We start from the raw sequence: 22,104 nt of genomic DNA, 5'->3' as shown, positions 1-22,104 counted from the left end.
GGTCACCAGGAGAATTTCAAGGGCTTCTGAGGCAAAATCCTGATTTCTTGCTCACCAACAAAAGGTGCAGGTTTGTGGGACCTGTATGCCCGCACTCTTCTGTTGGTAGAGAGACTTCTCACTTAAATATGTATGACTCTCCGTGGCCTTTCTCTTATATTTGTAGAGGGGGAGGCAAAGGGGGAGGGGGAAGCAGGCCCCCTGCCGAGCAGAGAGCCCGATGCGGGGCTCGATCCCCAGGACCCTGAGATCATGACCCAAGCCAAAGGCAGAGGATTTAACCCACTGAGCCACCCAGGCGCCCCTCTTTGTCCCTTCTTCATCCTCAGGTCATGCTACACTGCTCGGACCTATAGGAACATTAACAGATTTTGTTTTCTTTTTAGTTAAATGTATAAATGCTTATCAGTAGGGGATCACTCATCTTTCAGGTCTTAGCTCAAATGTTAGCCCCTTGCCAGACGCCTCACCAGATGCCGCCTTTAAGTGTTCAGTCTAATGACTTTCCCTTGCTCTCTCACATCACCCACTTATTTAATTACTTACTTATTGCCCATCTTCCAACCTCACTAGAGAAATAATCGGAGCTAACATTTAAATAGATGTACCAGGCACTGTTCTAAGTGCTGTGCATATATTAACTCTTTGAAACTGTACCATAGCCATATAACATACGCATTATTATTTTCAAACAGAGGACACTGAGATGCAGAGAAGTTAAGCAACTTTCCCAAGGACACACAGCTGTAAATTAAGGTGGTTGGAATTCAAACCTTGGCGGTCTGTTGCCCGAATCCATGCTCTTCACCATTGAGTATCCTACCTGTCTATGAGTGGGAGCTGGTCGGCATCCCCAGCCTCAGAACAGTGCCTTTCAGTTGTAGGTTGTATGTGTTAATAGGTTGTGGTAAATTCAGAATGCCACACTGTTTCATAAAATGATCATATGTACTGTTATGAAAAGATTTTCATAACATGCCAAGTGACTCTAGCAAATGTAGGATATTACATACGGCCTGGCCCTATTTTCAGGAAAAAAAAAAAAAAGGTATTTACACACATGGCATATATGACATCTACAAAATATTTATATATGTATGTGTTGGGGGGTTGTTAGAGAAAAATCTGGAAGATTAAGCCTCTCCATGATCATTTCTAGGGACCATGATCAGTGGAGTAATGGGGATTTTTTTAATACCTCCTTTAAAAAACTATTAGTTAATGGGGCACCTGGGTGGCTCAGTGGGTTGAGCCTCTGCCTTCAGCTCAGGTCATGATCCTGGGGTCCTGGGATCGAGCCCCATATGGGGCTCTCTGCTCAGCGGGGAGTCTGCTTCCCTCTGTCTCTCTGCCTGCCTCTCTGCCTACTTGTGATCTCTGTCAAATAAATAAAATCTTAAAAAAAAACTATTAGTTAAGAATAAGTGCTTTTGGGGCACCTGGGTGGCTCAATGGGTTAAAGCCTCTGCCTTCAGCTCAGGTCATGATCCCAGGGTCCTGGGATCGAGCCCCTCATCAGGCTCTCTGCTCAGCAGGGAGCCTGCTTCCCCCTCTCTCTGCCTGCCTCTCTGCCTACTTATGATCTCTGTCTGTCAAATAAATAAATAAATCTTTAAAAAAAAAAAGAATAAGTGCTTTTTTTAATAACATGACAAGTTTTAAGGAAAATTTCTAAAACTTTTGGCAAAAATAAATGCCCTTTTTCTCTTGTTCCATACACTCTTGAATTATAGCTTCAAAATAATAAATACTTCGAAAGCCCTGGCCTTTGTAAATCTGTAAATGAATTAGAGCAATTGTTTCTTACTTCATTTGAGCTGAAGTTTTGCAATGTGGTTTTGTTCAGGATGTCTTCATTTACTTCTATTCTTTCCTAACTTGGGGGTGGAGAGTGAGAGAGGGCTGCATTCTCACAATTGAGAGCTAAAGAGATCACCCTGTGAATTAGCGCATAATAACTTTATGCCATTACTACTGATGTAATTATTATTTTATGTATGACAACAGGATGTCATATCATATGACAGAAGTCTATGTTCTGTGGTAAAACTAACTCTTGGGATTTTAGCACTGAATATGTAAACCTGTATTTTCCAGCATCTGACTTTTGCATTTCATTCCAAATAAGGGCAGTATTCGTTCACAGGTTAGTGGGTGTATCAAAGTAGAAAGATGTGTGCATGGCATTTTCTTGAAAAACGGGCTTCTTCAGGAGTTGTTGAGCTCATTCACCTCCTTGAGGAAAGTACATTTGAGGAGCAAGGTCAGCTGAGGTTGAAGGTGTGTGTGCTGATCGCTTATTATTGAAGCATTCCAAGAATGCAGTGTCGGGTACTTCAAAGTTGCATAATAAAGATGTTTGGCACCGTCGCATTTGACTTCACTTTGTAGTGTGGCCTCTCAGGGTCAGACTATTTTTCTGAGAGCCCAGAGGTCCCATCATTGTGCCAGGTCACAGGAAGGGACATAAAAAGCGAGGGGGAGGATAGGGCAGAGACCAGAGGGCCCCGGGCACCGGGGAGGACAAACTTCCTTTGCCCTCACAGATTCTCATCCCTGCTTCCACCTCAGAACCACATGGGGGGCTTTCAAAAACGTCCATGCCTGTTGATTTCGAATCACTGGGATTTGGGCGTAGGCAGCAGTTTTTTTACAAAGCTACTTTAATGGCTGGCCAAGATTGAGAACCACTGGCTCGCATGTACCACACCGTGGCTTCTAGAAGCTCCTGTGCACATTGGGAAGGAAGTGGAGGCTGGGCGTCCATTGGACTGGGTGGACTCCCGTATCTCACGTCCCTGGGGAGGCTGGAACGGCTCTCGTTGAGATCCGTTGTTTCTCCACCTCTAACACGCTCCCCTGCTGAGGATACAAGTGGAAGTTGGTCTTAGTGCGTGGTATTGAAGAGCGAGTTGGAGGGTCTAAGGGGAGCTAAAAATCACCAATTCGAACAAAGCCCCCACAGTTGGGGTCAGGCAGGTTAGGGTGGAGCTGGTTCTATTTATTTAGCCCAGCAGAGTCTGCAGTATCTTTTCATGATACGTTTCCTCAGGCCTGTGAGGTGGGCCTTGTTGCCATTTGATGGATAAGGAAACTGGACTGGAAGAATCGGAGGGCCGGGATTACACGGCTGTTTTGTGGCCAAGTAGAACCAGAGTCTGTGTGGCTAAAAATCCGGGGCAAACCCTTCCTCCCCCACAGCAGCCTTAGAAGGCTGCCTGTGATCATGGTATTTCCTGCTTCAAATTATACGACAAGTCCCTAGTTCTCTTGAATTTTTTTTTTTTTAAGATTTTATTTATTTATTTGACAGAGAGAGATCACAAGCAGGCAGAGAGGCAGGCAGAGAGAGAGGGGGAAGCAGGCTCCCTGCCGAGCAGAGAGCCTGATGCGGGACTCGATCCCAGGACCCTGAGATCATGACCTGAGCCGAAGGCAGAGGCTTTAACCCACTGAGCCACCCAGGCGCCCCAGTTCTCTTGAATTCTTCATGGACATTTGTGACCCTTGTGGCAAGGGGTCTAACTAGTGAAAAACCAACCAGGGAAGGTATCAGCCAAAGGAGCAAGGAAAAACACCCAACAACCCATTTTTCCTCTTCTCTCATTTGTAGATCGTTTACATTAAAAGCATCTATAAATTTGTAGTGTTTATTACAGAAATAGCTAACGTGTGCAGAACACGTTCTCTGTGCCACTCACTACACTTTGGAGAGTAGATTTGATTAGCCAGCTGCTAACCCATCAACCAAATGGCATAAGTACCATTATTTTTTTTCATAAGTACTGTTATTGACCCCTGTTTTATAGATGAGGAAACTGAGGTTCAGAGAGCTTATGCAACTTGCTTATAGCCACAGAGCTGGTGGACAATAAAGCCCGGATTTGAATCCAGTTTGGGGCAAAGGACTCACACACTTATCCATTATACCAGGCTAACTCTTAAGAGTTCCTATCTGAGTTCCCAGTCTGACTCTGGGCTCCTACCTTTTCTACCTGTTTGTTTAATTGTAATAATTGCTAACAATTATTGTTCCTTTATCAGACATTAGGCATTGTTCCAAGGGCTTTACAAATTTTATCTCATTTAATTCCTTGATACTAGAGAATGGACCCCAAGGTAGCCCCCTCATAGAGAGGCTCCTGTCCAGCTTACAGCTCTTCTTACCACCACCCCTCTTAATACAAGGCCCACTTGTCCCCTTTCTGAAGCTGCTAAAGGACTATATCAGACTTCTGGTGACTGGAGAAGAGAAATCCTTCTCCCCATCTGTTCTCACGGCTAGCACCCTGTGCTCGGCTCTTCTCCGAGGTGCTTGGCGATGGTGTCCCAGATCGCCTCCCCTTGAGTCTGTCTGCCTCTGCCCACTCCTTCTCACATCGTCCATGTGGATGCAGCCAGGCCACTCAGACCTTTGGATGAAACACCGGTTGGTGTCTGTGTGGCTTGGCTAAGCAGGGGGTTGCAGCATTTCCTTCTGAGCTGAAGCAGTGAGATCCTTGCTTGCTGAGCGCGGCTGACTGAACATCCAATGAGCCACGACACCCAGTGAGCGCTCGCTGTCACATCCAACTGTGAGCCTCTCTGTAGCCACTTTGAGCTCCTTCCAGATGGCCCTGGAGGACTCCCTGAGGACCAGGTGACCTGTCGTTCACCGCTCTCACACCCAGCTCTCTTCTGTTGTGAGGATTTTCCCCTCCCATGTCCCTCTGCCTGTGGCATCATTCCCTGGCTCCTCTCACGGCTGGGTGGTTCTAGAACTCAGGTCTCATTCAGTTCAGGATCTCACTGAGTCCTTCCATAATTACTTGTGTTTCAAGGAAGCACTATTCTTTTCTGCCCTCTCTCTCTCTCTTTTAAAGTATTTTATTTATTTGTAAGAGAGAGAGAGAGAGCACAAGCAGGGGGAGCAGCAGGCAGAAGGGGAAGCAGGCTCCCCACTGAGCATGGAGCCTGATGTGGGGCTTGATCCCAGGACCCCTGACTGAGATCATGACCTGAGCTAAAGGCAGACACTCAACCCACTGAGCCACCCAGGCACCCCCTCACCCACTCCCTTAACATCACCTTTATTTCCTTTCTACAACCCTTAATCATCGGGTTTCTTCCTTTACTTATGATCTATATTTCCCATGAAAATGTAAGCTGGAAGAGATCAAGTGGGGTTTTATTTGTTTGTTTCACTCACTGCCCTGCTAAGTAGCTACTTCCAGCATGCTGTTCGACCCATACGAGGTGCTCAATAAATATGTAAAGAAATAAGAAAAAAGTAAAGAACCTTCTGGCATGGAGGTTGATGGTATTGACTCTACTGCCAAAAGCTCATTTTTGTCATCCCAACCCTGGCAATGACCTTTTTCTTACTTACTTCTTTCCTGTCTCCTCAATCAGTTTGCACCTTGCCTGGGGTTTTGTTGAAGCTGTTTGCATTGGCTAAACTGCTCCGGGCCTGTGCACTTCTTCTTGGGTCCCTCGTGTTGAAGGAAATGGCTGCTGTCCTTGTGTATATCCTTTTAGAGAATCAAATCAGAAAGGCCATCTGGGCTCCTGGTGAAACGAGTAGACCGTCACTGAGGAGGAAGGATTCTTTGCTGTGCCTCTGTGGGAATATGTCGATCCAATGCAAGTGGAAACAGCTAAAAAAAATACCAGCATGCCCTAGGCTGTATACAAAGGGGCATACAAAGGTGAAGCTTCTATATTCGGTGGGTTTCCTGGCTCTTAGTAGGAAAAGACTGAACTGAGCCAGATAGATACTGGCATTATGCGGCAAATACTAACTCAAGACAAGAGATGACCAGCACTTTGCTTGTGAGGGAGAGCAGTCTGGGTCTGGGAAGGCTTTGGGAGATACAGGCGAGGCAGCGAACTATGCGGGATCTGGTTAAGTTTGCCTGAGTATATTCTTTTGCTTAGTACTCTCTGTGGTCACTGGCTTCTTTGTCCTCTTTAGGTAGACCCCGAGGTTGCTCCAGTGGCCCTCTGGCTGCAGGGAGGGCCCGGAGGTTCATCCATGTTTGGACTCTTTGTGGAACACGGACCTTATTTTGTCACAAGCAACCTGACCTGTAAGTATTGCCTGGACTCTGTTTTCCTGTGGAGAGTTTTTCACCTGAACCTTATATCTGCTCCAGAAAAAATTTCAGGTGTACTTGGAACCACAAGGAAGAGCATAATAGTTTTAGATGACAAAAGCATAGCTCTCTGGAGATGTCTGTCTAAGAAGTAGGAGCCACCAGGGTGAGCGTCCTGGCTGGGCTGCTTTCTCCCTTGAAATTTGGGTGATAAGTTCTAAGCTATTTTCCTGCAGTCTGCTGCCCACTCAAGCAATCGGAGCTTGTGAAAACAGTTGGTTTCTATTACTCTTTGGGCGAGCTCTTTTGCATGAGACCAATGGGTAGAATTATATCCCTAATTACTCACACAGAATGAACACTGTAGGGTTCAGTCGCATAAATGATCAGCTGTCCTGGAAGCAAGATGCTGTGGGTAGGGGTGGGGCCAGAGGAAGGAGCAGAGGAGCCACATCTGGCTATCACCCCAGTTTACCTCTATCTCATTTTTTTGGGGGGTGAGGGAGAACGTTTACTTTTCCTCGGTCAGAATTTGGAGGGTGACCCATCCTGTGATTCAGGTATAAAAGGCATGTCTGCCAGTTCTTTTGGAGTTGTTCTCTTTGGCATTGGCCAGGAGGAAGAGGATTCAGAAGGATTAGATGTTAAGAAGGGTTGATTGGATCAGACAGATGGGTTTATATTATATATTGTTGATGAGTTTTTCCACAGAACCAGTTGCACAGGGTTTTGTTTCCAAACTTCATCCTAGAAAAAGATGTAGAAACTCTCTGGGTTCAGGAAAAGTAAAGAAGAGGAGAGGAGAAGGAAAAGGTACTGGTGTCTCTTCCCCACTGTGAGAGTAGGAAGCAATGTCAGAGGGACACCGGGAGTTCATTGATAGGATGGGGACAGGTGGGCTTGTTTGGCTCCTGAGCAAAGCTGGGCCCTAGGTGGGGTGCCTTGTTGAAGACCCAGTTTCAAACCTCTTCTCTGTTTTGCTAGTGCGTCCCAGAGACTTTCCTTGGACCACCACACTTTCCATGCTTTACGTTGACAATCCAGTGAGTATCTGATGGCCTTATGAAATGTCAATGTGGGCCTCTCCTGTCTTTTTTCTTTTTATAAAATACATTTAAGAAATGGGTGGGGGGATGGAGATTTAGGGGGTTTTTTGGTTTTTTTTTTGTTTTTGTTTTGTTTTTTTGCTTTTTAAAATAGAATTTAATCTATTAAAACACATCTTTGGGATTTAGTTTTTCTAACATGTATCCTTAAATCTGAGTTTGGAAATTTTGCTTGCTACCTTCTCTCGTCTCATTTTTAATCTTACGAAATGTCGTGTTCAGTGCATTCTACCATCCACGATAAGGGATTAATTTCTTTCCACTGATGCTATGTCTTTCCCATATTGTGGGTCTTTATATAGTATTATATATAGTATTAGAATTCTTAATCTTTCCAACAGAGTTCTAGATTTAAAAAGTCAAAAACTGGTCTCTCTCTTTAGCACAGTGAGCCTCATCTCCGAACAAAACTGGAATTCTCGGAAGTTCTTCGGAAGTTGACTCCAATAAACATCAAAATAGGAGACTAACTTTAGGGTCAGCTTCTGCTGCAGGAGTATCTTTACCCCCTAATTTCTCTGATTTCTCTCACTTCCCACATGGTTCAAAGAGAAAACAGATAAATAGGGAGAAAAAGGAGTCCAACGTAGCCATTTACCCACCTTTCGCACCAACTTTGACAGCCTCTTTCCTAGTCTATAACTGCATGTTTATATTTCACAAGTTGAATGAAGAATCCTGTTGCCTTGTGCTTTTTGGGAAAACAAAAACAAAAATACTTATACATCCCTTATACAAACTATTGACACAAAATCAGTGGTAGTTTCTTCTTAATTTTACAGCTTAGTTGTCTAGGAATTTCTAGGTATAAGGAAATACTAGTTTAAAACTAATCTTTCTTTTAAAACCTACCAACTGAAGGTGAAGGGACTTAGTGGCCATGGTTCTCACCAATGAAAAATCAAAACACACACACACACACTCTCTCTCTCTCTCTCTCTCTCTCTCTCTCTTTTTTATCTCTAGCCTAGAGAGTTCCTTCTTGTTAGGACAAAGCAAAGCACTCTCCGGGTTTCAGAGAGGAGACAACTTTGGTCCTTTTGATACTGTGATGGGGGCCAGGAACGGTGAATTCTTTCCCCTTAAATCAACATCTGGCAGGGTCCCCATGGTGGAAACAGGACAGCTCAGCCACTGACCCCAGGGTAGAGTTTTGTACCTTTTTTTTTTTTTTTTAAGAGAGAGAGAGAGAGGGAGCAGGATAGAGGGGGTGCTAGAGGGGCAGACGGAGAGGGAGAGAGAGCCTCCTAAGCAGACTCTGCACTGAGCACAGAGCCTGACAATGGGTCTCGATCTCAGGACCCCACGATCACAACCTGAGCTGAAACCAAGAGTTGGACGCTCAATCGACTGAGCCACCCAGGCGCCCCATGCTGAGATTTCATTTGGGCTTGGAGGAGGGGAAGGGGAAAAGGTGAAATGCAGCATCCTTCTGTGAAGGTGGCTAAAGGCAAACGGGCTAGAGGCGAAAATCCAAGGTCAGAGGCTTGGTGTTTGGAATAAGGTTGATTCCCTTCCAGTGGGGTGTTTCCCAAAGGGCTCCGAGGCTTGTGCTTCTGTGTCACACCTGCGTATTCATTTCACCTTCAGGTGGGCACAGGCTTCAGTTTTACTGACGACCCCCAGGGATATGCAGTCAATGAGGATGACGTCGCCCGGAATTTATACAGGTAAAAGGAGACCTGGTTCCCTCTTGACCACCTTAAGACCAAAAATTTTTCTATTTTAATAGGGAAATCCATCCAATAGGGTAAGTATTACTGATTGGTCCTTGTGGTCTAATTCTTCAAGACATTTTAAGAATACCTTCACGTGAGAAGTTCACACCCACTCACAGGCACGCACACCCACGGTCTATTTTCCACTTTGTTAACTTATCACTGATAATTGTGCACATGGCCAGCAGAGAAGATGACAAGGAAGGCTGGAATCCTAAGGCATGATTGTAATTTTGTAAAAATCGCCTTTAAGAAACAATAGAAACAGAGCAGAATTCTTCAAAGATTATTTTCAGACCTTTCAGCCAGATGCCCAAGAGGATTTTTGCTTGCTTTTCGTCTTGCATTTTAATTTCGCATTTGCCTGGAAACATCTTCTCAGATGCTTGCTTGCTTCTTTAGTTTCTCTCTGAGGCCTTCAAACACAGTTTTCCCCTTGCTTACTTCTCCTTCATGACTCCCAGGCTGAAAGCTCAGCTTCCTAGCTCGTCTCTTACTTTTTTCCTTCATCTTAATAAAATTGTTCTTCTACTAAAAAGAAGAAAAAAATGGAAGGAAAGCAAAGTTGTAAAAAAAACAATGGTCAAAGGCCATATAGTTTCTTCTTTTTCTTACTCACATTCATTACAGCTATTTTTAGTACTTTTTTTTTTTTTTAAGTAAGTGACTGTTCTCCGTTGGCCACATTTTTCCAAGTCTGTAAATTATTACTAGAGATCAAGTCCTGAATTCTTTCAGATCACCACCATAGTGAGCAAACCCAACGAATCCCTAAAGTGAAAGTGAAAGTGAATCTAATAGAAGTCAGGGTTTTTTGAACTCTGACAAAAGTTTTCTGTTTTATTTTTCTTTCTCCCTAAGGCAGATGGCTGGGGAACAGTGGAAAGGGGACCTTGGTCTTTCTTCCGGAGATAGTTCTCTCTCTCTTCCTTACTGACCCAGAAAACAATATGGTGGCTTTTTTATACACTTTCGTTTGTCCTATGTCTTCTTATTTTAACACTTCCACTCAGTTTCCGGGGGAAGGGCTAAGACCCCACACTTTTGCTTCCAGGTGCAGTGGGTCTGGGAGCAGATTAGCCATATTTCCACATGGGCTCCTCCTCCTGTGCCCCTCGCTCAGGCACCTCCTGTTGCCTTAGAGAGACATGATCTTGATGACTGTCCTTAACGAGTTTACTCAAGCACCATGAGCCGTGACCGTGTGCTCTCATTTTACAGATAGGAAACCTACTTCTCTCCACGCCCCCCCTCCCAGTTCCTCCCCGACCCCTCAGACCCTCTTTAGGTTTAAATCTAAACAAGCTCCGTTGTTTAACTAGCAAACACCCAGAGGGCGGAGGTTCTGTGGGGAAGAAATGCATCAGTCCCCTCCAAGCCAGAGCCGACAACCCTGCCCTTCCTTTTCTGTCTCTCCTTCCCCTCCCCGAGAGATGGTCCCAACTTCCCGTTGACCCTCCGTGTGGATATTTACTGCTGACATGTGGTACATCTCTTCTTGCATGACATGTAAAGAGAACCTATTTCAAAGCATCCATTGTTTATAGCCATTTCAGTTCTTTTTGCTTCGGGCCCTTAGAACTGGAAAATAGCTAATCAAGGGCAGTGCAGAAAACTGATTTCAGCTGTTTCCTTTATAGTTTACACTATTTGTTTCCCTTTGTGACTACATTCTTCTCTCCAGCTCTCCAGATGGGTGTTTGGAATAAGAAGGTCGCTTTGAAACCTATAAACGGGTTACTACAGGTTTAAAGAGAGGACCTTCTTTTTTTCCCTTTGAAAACCATCTTTCTTTTTTTTTTCTCCCCCCTGAAAATTCCATTCCTTTTGACTATTAATAGTCCAAGGCTGTAAGGAGTAGATTCCTACTAAAGAGGCATTTGACATTCACACTAAGGCTGCTTTCCTTTGTGTTTGGAAGTAAAGCTTATTTTTATTTTTTACTAACAACATGTTTAAATATTCCATTGTTTTGGTATTTGGAACATGTTGTTGGGCCACAATGCCCCTCTGGTTTAGGTAATAAATAAATAAATGTACTAAAGAATACTGAATTTAGTAACTGATTTGGAGTGTACTATCTGGGGCCATTCTCCTTCTGCCACTGTTTATCAATTGCCTGCTCTGTGCAAGACACTGCTCCTGGTGTGGGTGACAGCGTGGTCAGCCAGCCCTGTGGTCCTCGTTCTGGTGCTTACCATCGTGTGGCATGCCTGAAATTAGTTTCTTAGCAGCGGATGGAAATGATAGTATCGTTCAGTTACACCTATTGGTTTGTATAGGAAATAGTGTCAGTTGCTGAACAAAGCTTCCTAACAATGACAACGACACAGATTTCGTATATTAAATGAGAACACTGTGAGTGGCACGGGCAGAGCACATCAGGGCCCAGCCATACTAGGTACGGAATGAATGGGAGGATGGCCACCCGTAGGCTGCCACAGAACAAAACGGCCCCACTTCTCGTCACCGTGTGTATTTCAGCTGAACTGTTAGTGACTAAAGCTACCCCTTGCTTAGCTCTTGTTGGTATGGAACTTTTGTTTAGGTTGTCTTAACCTCACTTCTTTGGAACGTCTTGTATTTATTGTGCCTCCGACTCCATTAGAACCCACCGGCTTCTCTAGTGCAGTATCATTTCCATCTACCTTCCGTGCCCCGAACCCACCAACTTCCCTTCTTAACAAAATTTATCTGAGGAAGAATTTCTTCCTAGTCATCATCCTTTGCAAGCTCAGTTTTTTCCTGTTGTCCTTTAATGTAACTTTTTGCCACCAGGTGGCCTTTGACTAACATTCAACTTATTAGACAAGGCCCTTGGCACAGTGCTAGCAAGGTCAGCAGATACAATCATCTGGCATAGGCCTCCTCCCTGGACATCTAGCTCTTGTGCCTGAAAAAATACGTGGTGTGCACACACACATACACACGTGCACGCACACGTACATTATGTATTACAGATTTGAGCAGCTCTCCTTCCAAAATTTGAAACTTTATGTAGGCATTATTCTAGATTTTATTTTTAAGCAAACCCTCACCATGGAATAAGGATTACACATAGTGGAGTAAAACACAGTTAAACAAGCAAATGGCACATGTATATCCAACTTGCTAAATTTACTTTTTTTCATTCTTCACTCCCATTTAAGAAAGGCCTACCAGGGGCTTCCTAGGATTAGCCAAATGTTTGTTCTGATGTTCTTGTGAAATTAAAACTTTAACTTTCTCAAGGGAGGGCCTTGCCTTGGTAACATCAGCTAGAAAATCCTGACATTTTTGACCTAGAAGCAACCGAGAGGTTAGCTCCTTGAGCTAAAATTGCCAGATGAAATGCAGAATGCCCAGCTAAATGTTCAATTCAGATAAATAATGAATAATGTTTTTACTCTAAGTGTGTGCCTTGCAATATTTGCGTCATAGTTACACTAAAGCGTTATTTGTTGTGGATCTGAAATTCAAGTTTAATTGGACGTCCTGTATTTTTATTTGCTAAGGCTGGCAACCTTGACAACTTTAACAGATTCTCCAAGGAAACAAGCTTTAAGCTAAAGCATAAGGCTTAATTGAGATTTACTATATTAAATTGTCTATTGCCATTCCAACTAGCAGGAAGAGAAAGAAGTAGTTTTTAGCCTGAAGGCTGGCGAGGGAAGGGTGAAAAATAAACTCCTATTTTTATCTCCACGCTGAAGCCAGCATATTGCCAGCACAAACATGGAAGCTATATAGTACAGCTTCCCAGATTTAGTTGCTACAAAGACTTTAGTTACTATAAATAATAAATACAGAAACACACCACAGCTCTAAAGTGGTTTTTAATGGTGGATGTTTATGGAGCCTTTGAAAATTAAGTACAGCCAGGATCACGGGGACTATGATGACCCAGTTTTGCCTCCCTATAACCCTTGAACTCTCTCCTCCTCCTGGTTTTGCGGGGCCTTCTTGCTTTTCATCTTTGCTGGATAGTTCATGGCTTTTAGTCCCTCAGCAGGAAGCTGGAACAAAGGCACTGCCTAGCTTCTCAGACAACGTGATCTGGGTCAGCACACTCATAGAGCATCCACGTTTCACAGGTTTTGTTTCCTTTTTGAAAGATTTTGGTCAAGTAGAAAGTCATTCACTAATCTACCCTTTTCTTGCTTGTTATGAAATCGTTTCTTGAGTGTTTGAATCTATTTCTGTATAACTCATTGAAGTGGTGATTGGCATTCTTTAGGAAGTGTGGTTTTTTTGAGCGTAGATGCCACTGTACCGTTACTTCCAAATCTGGCCATTTGGTGGTTTTCTTGTAGACTATGGCCTTTTTATAGCTTTTTTATTCTTGGGTTATTAAAATGCTGAAATTTGGGGAACCGCATTAGAAATGCTCAGGGTTCCCCCATAGGAAGAGGTTGGTAAGCCAGTAAGGTTCTCATTAGTTCGCCACAAACCCGGGTTAACAGGGTCATAAGGTTTGTGGAACTTCCTCCAAGAAGTGCTATAATAATAGATGAAAGCCCATATCACTTTGCTCACGGGTCCCCTCAACAGCTAGATGGTCCAGGTTGGTAACCCAGAGATTTGGAAACCTGCCCAGGGTGTTGACTCACTTTTATGGGTAAAGTAAGCTCACAGTTATTTCCTAACCATCCACAGTGTGGAATATCACATACATGACACTTTGAATACAGTACCTACTGGACCTCACAGCCTAATAGCATCTTAGTTCAGATGAGAAACCTATTGTCAAAGGGTTAGATCTGCTAGCATAGCACTAAGCTCTTCTGATGCCATGTGATTTTTTTTTTATTGTTGTTCTTTTGCAGTGCATTAGTTCAATTTTTCCTGTTGTTTCCTGAATATAAAAACAATGACTTTTATGCCACTGGGGAGGTAAGTGGAAGTCATGTTTTCTTGTATGCTTCCAACATCAGCAGGACTGAAATACGTCATGACATTGTGATTCATGCATTCTGTCTGTAAATACACACACACACACACATTAATATTAATTCATACCATATTAAAAAATTTCTGTTTAGTCCCAAAATGTTTTCCATAACTTTTTTTATTATAAATCCAGGATTCCTTAAAGTTTTTTATATCACAGTGGGTTGTTAGGTGTCAGTCCCCTGCGTTTTACTAAAGATTTTATTTGTTTGAGAAAGAGAGAGAGAGCACAGGATGGGGTGTTTGGGGGGGCACAGAGGGAGAAGCAGGCTCCCTGCTGAGCAGGAAACCTGACATGGACTCACTCCCAAGATCCTGGGATCATGACCTGAGCCGAAGGCTGATCCTTAACCGACTGAGCCATCCAGATGTCCCTGTTCCCCGCCTTTTTTGTTGTAGTTGTCATTCAGATTGATGATTTTGAAGAGCCTAGGCCAGGTGCCCTGTAGAATATCCCATTTTCTGAGTTTGATCCTTTACTCAGTGCTTAGATTCAGTGAGAAGATTTTGGCAAGAGCATTACATTGATGATGTTGTGTCCTTCTGTTGTATCACATCAGGAGGCACATAAAATCTGTTTGTCTCATCACTGGCAATGATAAACTTGATTACTTGGTCCAGTGATAAACTTGGTCACTTACCTCTGCACTGGAAAGTTACCTTTTTCCTTTTGAAATTAATAAATAATGTGAGACCATGTGCAAATCTGCCCCCCCCCCCATATCTTTCACCCAGTAGTTTCAGCATTCATTGATGACTCCTGTCGGAATCAGTTCTTCCCCTGGGGGTTATAAAATGATGATTTGGGGGAATCTATCATTCTACAGATATCATCTGGTATTCTTCTATAGTGAAGATCTTTCCCTCCTCTTCTGTATTATTTACTTCTAAAAATCTCAATGTGGACCCTTGGTTGGTTATTTCTGTTTGATGTGTTAAAATTTTTTTGCCATTATTATGATTTCTGATTTTCATATGTCCCATATTTGGTCAGAGGGAACCCTTTCAGGCTGGCTCATCTTTTTTGACAGGGCCCAGCTAGTCTTTCAGAATTTCCTTGATTTTTGGCACAAATCTATGCTCTAGAATTGTCTTCTACTTTCCCTGCCCTCGCTCTGAAATCAGTCATTTCTTCAAGGAACCCTGGCTCCTTTTAATGGGGGATGGTATTTAAAAACCAAGATCTGAACACTAAGTGTGCCCATTGCTATTGGGATGCCATTTCTTTTCGACTTTTTCTGTAGGCAGAATTGGGGAACAGAATGACATCATACTGATACCCATAATTCTAATTCAACATCACAAGTTTCTTTTTTCCTTTCTCCATTCTGTGTTTTTGTACCCCTTCTCCCACATTTTGGACCATGTTTCCCAACAGCATCACTGTATTTACCTCTTGGCTGAATCCTACAATACATGCACAGTGATTTTTAATTACTACATCAGAACCACTACCAACAAGGAAACCTCCAAGTTCCTTTCAATATGTTTTGCTATAATTACTTTTATCTTCAGACTGCATTTCTCTATAGGTTTAAAAGTACCATGTTTAAAAGTTACAAGAATTAATTCTATTTTTCCCCCCTAGGATGATTACATTATAATTTAATATACATTTAGGTTCACTTGCATAGGTTGGCTTCAGTTTTAGGGTTTGCTTTTTTTTTTTCCATCCATTTGAATGTAAGCTTATTTTCAAAATGTATAACAACCACTGTTTTGAGGACACAGAATCCCTAGGCTCTAGGTATATACAATCGTGAACAAAACAAAGCGATTTCCTGCCTTTGTATATTGTAGAGTTGAGGACAGTGATAAGTGGGGAAATAAAAATGTACTACACATCAGGCATTGATAAGGGGCATGAAAAAAGATAAAGCAGGTGAAAGGGTTATATAGTGTGGAGGTGCTATTGTGGATAAGATTGTCAGAGAAAGGTCCTCTGATATGGAGACAATTGGGTAGAGCCCATGCAGCATGTAGTAGAGCTATAGCTACAATTATCTTGGAGAAGAGCCTTCTTGGAAAGAGGAATAGCAAACGCAAAGACTCTGAATTGGGGACAGACTTGGGGTGCTCATGGAAAAGCATGGAGCCACTGTTGAAGGATGTGAGATAAGGAGAGGCAGGCAGATCATGTAGGCCCATGATGGACTGTGGACTTTATTCTAAGTGTAATGGGAACTTGTTGAAGGCTGCTATGTTCACTGAAATAGTAGTTAGGATCCAATTCAATTCAACACACGTGTTTTGAGTGACTACCCTATCTGAGGCATTGGACAAGTATTAGAAATTCAGTGATTAATAAGATATTAACTCTACCTTAAACCTGAAAGCCTGGCCAGAAACGCAATACTGAATGAAAAGTACAATCAGAGAAGTAGCTATAAAGACAAATAGCCCAAGGAGAGTGCACACAGCTACCTCTCAATGTGGGATCCTCAGGAAAGGCCAAACAGAAGAGGGGTGACCATTAAACTGGATTTTGAATTAAGAGGAAGGATGTGTTGGTCAAGGCTATTTTGCTTAAAAGTGACATAAACCCTGTTCAGAATGGCTTGAGTAAAACAGGAGATCAGTTGATTCATGGCTGGGTCTGGGTGCTCAAACATTGTCACCAGGAATTTGTCTCATTCTTTCTTGATCTGTTCACTTGGCTTTGCACATTACTGGTTTCATTCTAAGCTACGTTTTTTTTCTACCGGCGCTCTTGCCCCTCCACCCTACCCCAGAGCTCCAAGTATAGCCTATCAGCTCAACTTTTTTTCCTCCGTATAGTCCACCCATATTCCTGAATCTCGTGTGATCCATTTGAATCCCATGCCTGTTCTAGAACTAGTAAGGGATCAATGGCGTGGACAAATAGGTTGGTAATAATGGTGCCTGAGGCCCACCCCGATGCTCTGGGAGGGGGAAGATCACAGGGGGACCTCACCTTCTGAATCACAAGGCCTGGGAGAGGGAGATGAGTAAAGAATAGGGAAGATGCTGGTGATGACACCAGAGGAAGGGCTGGAAGGGTACTGGGCAAGCTCAAAGCACAGACGTTTTCTGAAAGGGAGTAAGGGGAAAAAATAATCTCAGTTTTTCCAAGGGAATGGCAAGTTAATGGAACTAGGAATTTCCTTCTCGCCTACCTCCTTTCTTTTCTTTCTATTTGGAAGGACATTCTGACAGTTTGGCATATCACACTTATGTCTTTTTTTAAGCCAATTATTTGGTCAGGATCATTTAGGACCAGTAATTCCCTGCTGTTCCTTGACTTTCAGCCCATTTCAGAGGCAGGTTGGGTAAAGGGGCAGGAAGCAACAATCCCATCATTTTGGAAACAACCCTGGAAAATGCCCAGTCTCCACCTCCAACAGAAGAGTGATCAGCTTGCTGTGTAATTCCCGCCTCGCAAATAACGTGGTGATGTCGTTAACCATGATATTGGGCTTTCAGCAAAGCTGCCAAATTCTGGATGAAAAATTTGTCTATTTCATGTCTGCCTGGTGGTTTCATGCATGTAATTTCCAAACGTGTGTGGAAAAGGACAGTTCTCTTTTTACATTCTTTGCTGCCGTGATGAATACTTTTTAAAAAACCTATGCCTTCCAAGTGATGGAGGAAGATGTGAACGAGGGCAGGCAGGACATGGGATAGAGATGCTGTTGCCAGGCAGCGTCATCTTCATACGAACTATACAGGATACATTCAATATGGGGACACCTCTCGTTCTAGAAGGAAGAGCGCTAAATAATGATGCCCTGCTGGATTGTTTTATTAGAACAATGCTATGTTTTTCCAGCCCAGTTTGTCCCATCCAGTCTTTTGTTTTAAGGCTAGGAGGCAGAATGGAAAAATGGAAGGACCTCTGGGTTAATGATCAGGAGACCTGAGATTCATTGCTGGCTTTGCATCTCTGGATAATCCCATACAAGTTCCTTAACTTCTCTTGGCCTCTGCTTTTCATCTTACAGTCAGAGGGCTTGGTTTTAGATTAGATCACTTCCAGGGATATTTTACTTTCCTAGATGTTCAAGCATAGTTACCTAGAGGTATTTGTAAAGCATCTGTACACAATTGCAATTTTAATGCAATACCTCCGATCCTCTCTACCAAAAAAAAAAAAAAAAAGATTATGAGAGGTTTTTCCAGAAAGGGAAATCCTTTCTCTTTGTAACTATTAATTTCTGCACACTCTTATGGAGGCCGACCAAATAGTGGCACTGAAGTAGTAAAATCGTCCTTGAAAAATAAATGGTAAACTCAGAAATGGTTTTTTGCTTTTCGATGCAAATGTACGGGACCTAAATATCCTTCCCATTTGCGCACTACGAATGAGGGTTAGCGCGATGCTTGAAGGGTCTGGAGCAGCTCTTCAGCTCCCTGACTTTGGTGCAAGGGAGTCTGGAAGTAATAACAATACCTACTGCATAGGACTGTTTTGAGCATCTAATTAGAAAATCCTCCTCAAATATTTAATGGAGTGATGGCTGTGGTGAGTACCCAACACATGATGACTATTACTACCATTCATGGTGAAAAGCTGCATTAATATATTTCTCTCCAAAGCATATGGCCTAATGCACATGGACAGGGGCTGAGATATTTAAAAAGTTCTGCTCACTTGTTGATGTGGCTTTGTCTCTCCTGTTATTTTTTAAATGATTTCTATTAATTCTTTAATTTTTAAAAAATTTTATTTATTTATTTGACAGAGAGAGAGAGAGAGAGAGAGAGAGAACATGAGATAGAGAGCATGAGCAGGGGGAGGGGCAGAGGGAGAGGAAGAAGCAGACTTCCTGCCGACCAGGGAGCCCACCCCCGGGGCTTGATCCCAGGACTCCTGGGGCCTGACCTGAGCAGAAGGCCAATGCTTAACCAACTGAGCCATCCAGACATCCCTGAAATCATCTTTTTTAAAAAAAAATAGCTTTCTGGAGTGCCTGGATGGCTCAGTGGGTTAAGCCTCTGCCTTCGGCTCAGGTCATGATCCCAGGGTCCTGGGATCGAGCCCTGCATCGGGCTCTCTACTCCGTGAAGAGCCTGCTTCCTCCTCTCTCTCTCTGCCTGCCTTTCTGCCTACTTGTGATCTGTCAAATGAATAAATAAAATCTTTAAAAAATATAGCTTTCTTTGTCTAAGAAATGATGATGGAGCTTAGAAGTTGATATTTAAAGTTCCAGATAGTAGCAAAACATGTGGGGACTGACCCAGGCTTCTCGCCACTGCTGCATGAACCACAGTGAGCCCACAACCAGGCATACTGTGGGATTCGCAGGCAGCACGATGCCGAATGAAGAACCGCTTATCTCCTTCCCTTCTCTCCATTTCTGCCCAGAACACCAACTGGAATTAATTTTCTCTAAAGAGAGACAAATGTGTCTGTAAATCACCCTCCTCCAGGCATGAAAAAAATGTACTTCAAAAAGAGAAACAAGCTGCATTTAATTCACATAATTAACTTTCTTTATAAGTGTTATCCTTTCCGAGCCAGTAACTATTAGTGAGATTGCCCTTGTTCTTGAGGTGCAGACACACTTCAGAATCCTCTCAAGTGTACATGGGCCCAGCTAGAAGTTACACTAAAACAGCCCTCATTGGGAGGCAGGGAGGTGGTGGGGAGAAGGGGCACTGCCCATTGTTCTCTAAGCACGTGGCTCTGTGTCCACTCCCAGGAAAGATTCCGTGCCTATGGGTGGCTCTGGCAGTAGCCATATGGAGAGCTCATTCAAAATGGCGGAACACATGGTTAACACTGGGCCTCTCTTCTCGGTTAGCAGGAGGGGGCTACCCTCCTCAGCAGCAGTTTTGCAACCATGGTTAACTTGAGGGCCGAATAAAAGCAAAACTTTGAAGCTAGTTAAAAGTTAGTGAGCTTAATAGGATACTTTATCTTCATCTGCATGTGTGAAGTCCTGCTGGGATCACGGAGTCTGACAACCTTTATTGAAATCATCATGGTCCACTGGGTCTGGGTTGCAGGCTCCCAGTAGGTGAGAGCCATGCTTGTGTCATTTGTTTCATACGATACCAAGCACAGTATTTATTGACATAGAGCAGCTTTGTGCATGGTTGTTGCTAGATAAAATAAAAATATTGGTGATATTTCTCTCTAACCTCTTTTCATCTCTCTTCTCTCTCTGTGCTGTGTCCCGTGCCCTGGGGACTGTCCCTTCTACTCCCTTATTACCTGCCCCCCCCTGCACCCCCAACTCTCAGCCTTCCTTTCTTTCCTTGGCTTTCTGGTGCTCGGGTCCTGTTTCTCTAGGCTTGCTCTGTCTCCTTCATGATTGTTCTATTTCTCTCCCCCTTTCTGACTTATCAGCACACTGTCCATTAGAAAGGATCTGCTACGTTAAATTCACTCCCAACATGCTTGTGTTTGAATGGAGAACAGACCCCAAGCCATAAAAAGATAGTTGTAATAGGGGCATTTCCAGCACTGATGTACAAGCAGGAGAGAGAACTCCTCTGTAGGCCTACACCATTATCCTTTTAGTCCTGGCTTGAATTTGGTAGCCAGAAGGGGGCCTTCAAGAATCTATAGTTCCCTTGTTCTGTTTGTAGCTCTTATCTGAAAATACTGAAAGTGGACTGTATGGCAGGCATGGTGCTAGCCATGTCATGGCTACCTTCTGAAGCTTGCCCTGTTATTATTATCCCCATGATACAGCTGCGATGACTTAGGTCAGCCTTACCAAGGTCATTCGGCCAGGACTGAGACTGAAGCAGCTGGATTCCAGAGCCCAAAGACTACAGACAAGAGACTGGCTAAGGATCGGAACCCTGCTTCCGTAGGTACTATCTAGAGCCGGGGTGCTCTGTCCTTGAAACCTCTGTCTCCAAGACCTGCCTCTTCCCATAGAGCAGGTGCACTGTCTGTAGAAGGGAGTCAACATCCCTTCCATATTTCATGCAGAATCCCTGAGAGTTAGCAACTTTATACAAACAAGAGAAGTTCCCTGTCTTTTTGGATGTTGCTGTTTTTGGTGAAGACTGAGTTTTAATCATAAAGATTAAGCTTTGATCATAAAGTTTTATGGAGTAAATAGAAGTTTCGAGTGACATTAAAGGCTTGAAGCCCATGGAATGCGGTTATTTCTTAAAGCTTGAAACTTGCTGAATTTTATTAGATGACATTCAAGCTGCTTTAATTCTTGAGCTCATGACAAATGTCTATTTTCAGTTATGTTCATCTGACCTGCCCGTTTTTCCTTTTAGACTTGAAAATGAATTTGTGACTTAGAACTAGGAGTTTGTATCTTTTGACCACCTTCCCCCTGTTCCCCCTCCCCCCAGCCTCTGCTTCTGGTAACCACAAGTCTGATCTCTTTTTGTTTGCTTTTTGTGTGTGTTTTTTAGATTCCACATGTAAGTAAGATAATACACTATTTGTCTTTCTCTGACTTATTTCACTTAGTGTAATGCCTTCAAGGTCCATCTGTGTTGTCACAAATGGTAGGATATCCTCAGTTTTAATGGCTGGATAATATTCCGTTGTATGTATATACCACAACTTCTTTACTCTCGTATCCATCAGTGGACACTTAGGTTGTTTCCGTGTCTTAGCTGTTGTAAATAACACTGCTATAAAAATGGGAGGAGGGCAGCTATCTTTTCAAGTCAGTGTTGTCGTTTCCTTTGGATATATTTCCAGATAGCAGAATTTCTGGATCATATGGTAGTCCTATTTTTAAGTTTTTGAGGCTCCTCTATACTGTTTCCCATACTGGCTGTATTAGGCTTTTTTTTTTTGAAGCATCTTTTCAATACAAAATAATATATCATTTGGAAGCCAGTGTGTGCCTTTGCATAAATATGTGACTAATAGATACAGATCAAAATGTTTTTCTTATGTCTTTTCCTAGAGATTCTGCATTTCTTTTAAGCTCATTTTCAAGAAAAATAGATGTTTAGATAAAGTCATACTCTCGTTAGAAGTCGTGTTTTTTTTTTTTTTTAATTGCAGCGGTGTGGACTAGAAATTAGATGACACACAGTCTAGAAATGTCTAGGAAATTGTAGAGATTACCACAGTGCCGAAGTTCCAGCTTTCCCCCATCATTAATTCTCTGAGCTGGCCATTTTAAGGATACACCTCTTTGCTCAGAAAAAAATAATGGTGCCCACTAAAGTAAGAGACTAGATGAAGTCAGGGTCACTCTGAGTCCTGTTCTCTTGACCGCTGTGTCATCTATTACTTTTAGGGTTTTCACCAGTTTTTGTGGTTTTTCAATGTAGATCTAAAACTCTCTTCGGAGCATATCCCCTTACTCCCTTCCGATCGCC

The 22,104-nt window shown here is 43.1% G+C and overlaps 1 protein-coding gene across 2 annotated transcripts in view; it reads left to right on the top strand.

Annotated features, from left to right (window-relative positions):
• The window catches only part of LOC111147346 (carboxypeptidase, vitellogenic like), a 127,604-nt gene that overhangs the window by 39,113 nt on the left and 66,387 nt on the right, over window positions 1–22,104 (top strand). For both annotated transcript variants that reach the window (XM_022503346.1, XM_022503347.1), the window contains exons 4-7: window positions 5,954–6,068; window positions 7,059–7,117; window positions 8,771–8,850; window positions 13,704–13,770. In XM_022503346.1, the coding sequence (XP_022359054.1) occupies window positions 5,954–6,068; window positions 7,059–7,117; window positions 8,771–8,850; window positions 13,704–13,770 (321 nt within the window). The remainder of the gene's footprint in view (window positions 1–5,953; window positions 6,069–7,058; window positions 7,118–8,770; window positions 8,851–13,703; window positions 13,771–22,104) is intronic.

Source organism: Enhydra lutris, unplaced genomic scaffold (genome assembly GCF_002288905.1).
Source record: "Enhydra lutris kenyoni isolate GAN:26980312 unplaced genomic scaffold, ASM228890v2 scaffoldscaffold16, whole genome shotgun sequence".
NCBI classification, from domain to species: Eukaryota; Metazoa; Chordata; class Mammalia; order Carnivora; family Mustelidae; genus Enhydra; species Enhydra lutris.
Note: the sequence above shows the minus strand (reverse complement) of the source record. Positions and strands in the feature narration are given on the sequence as shown.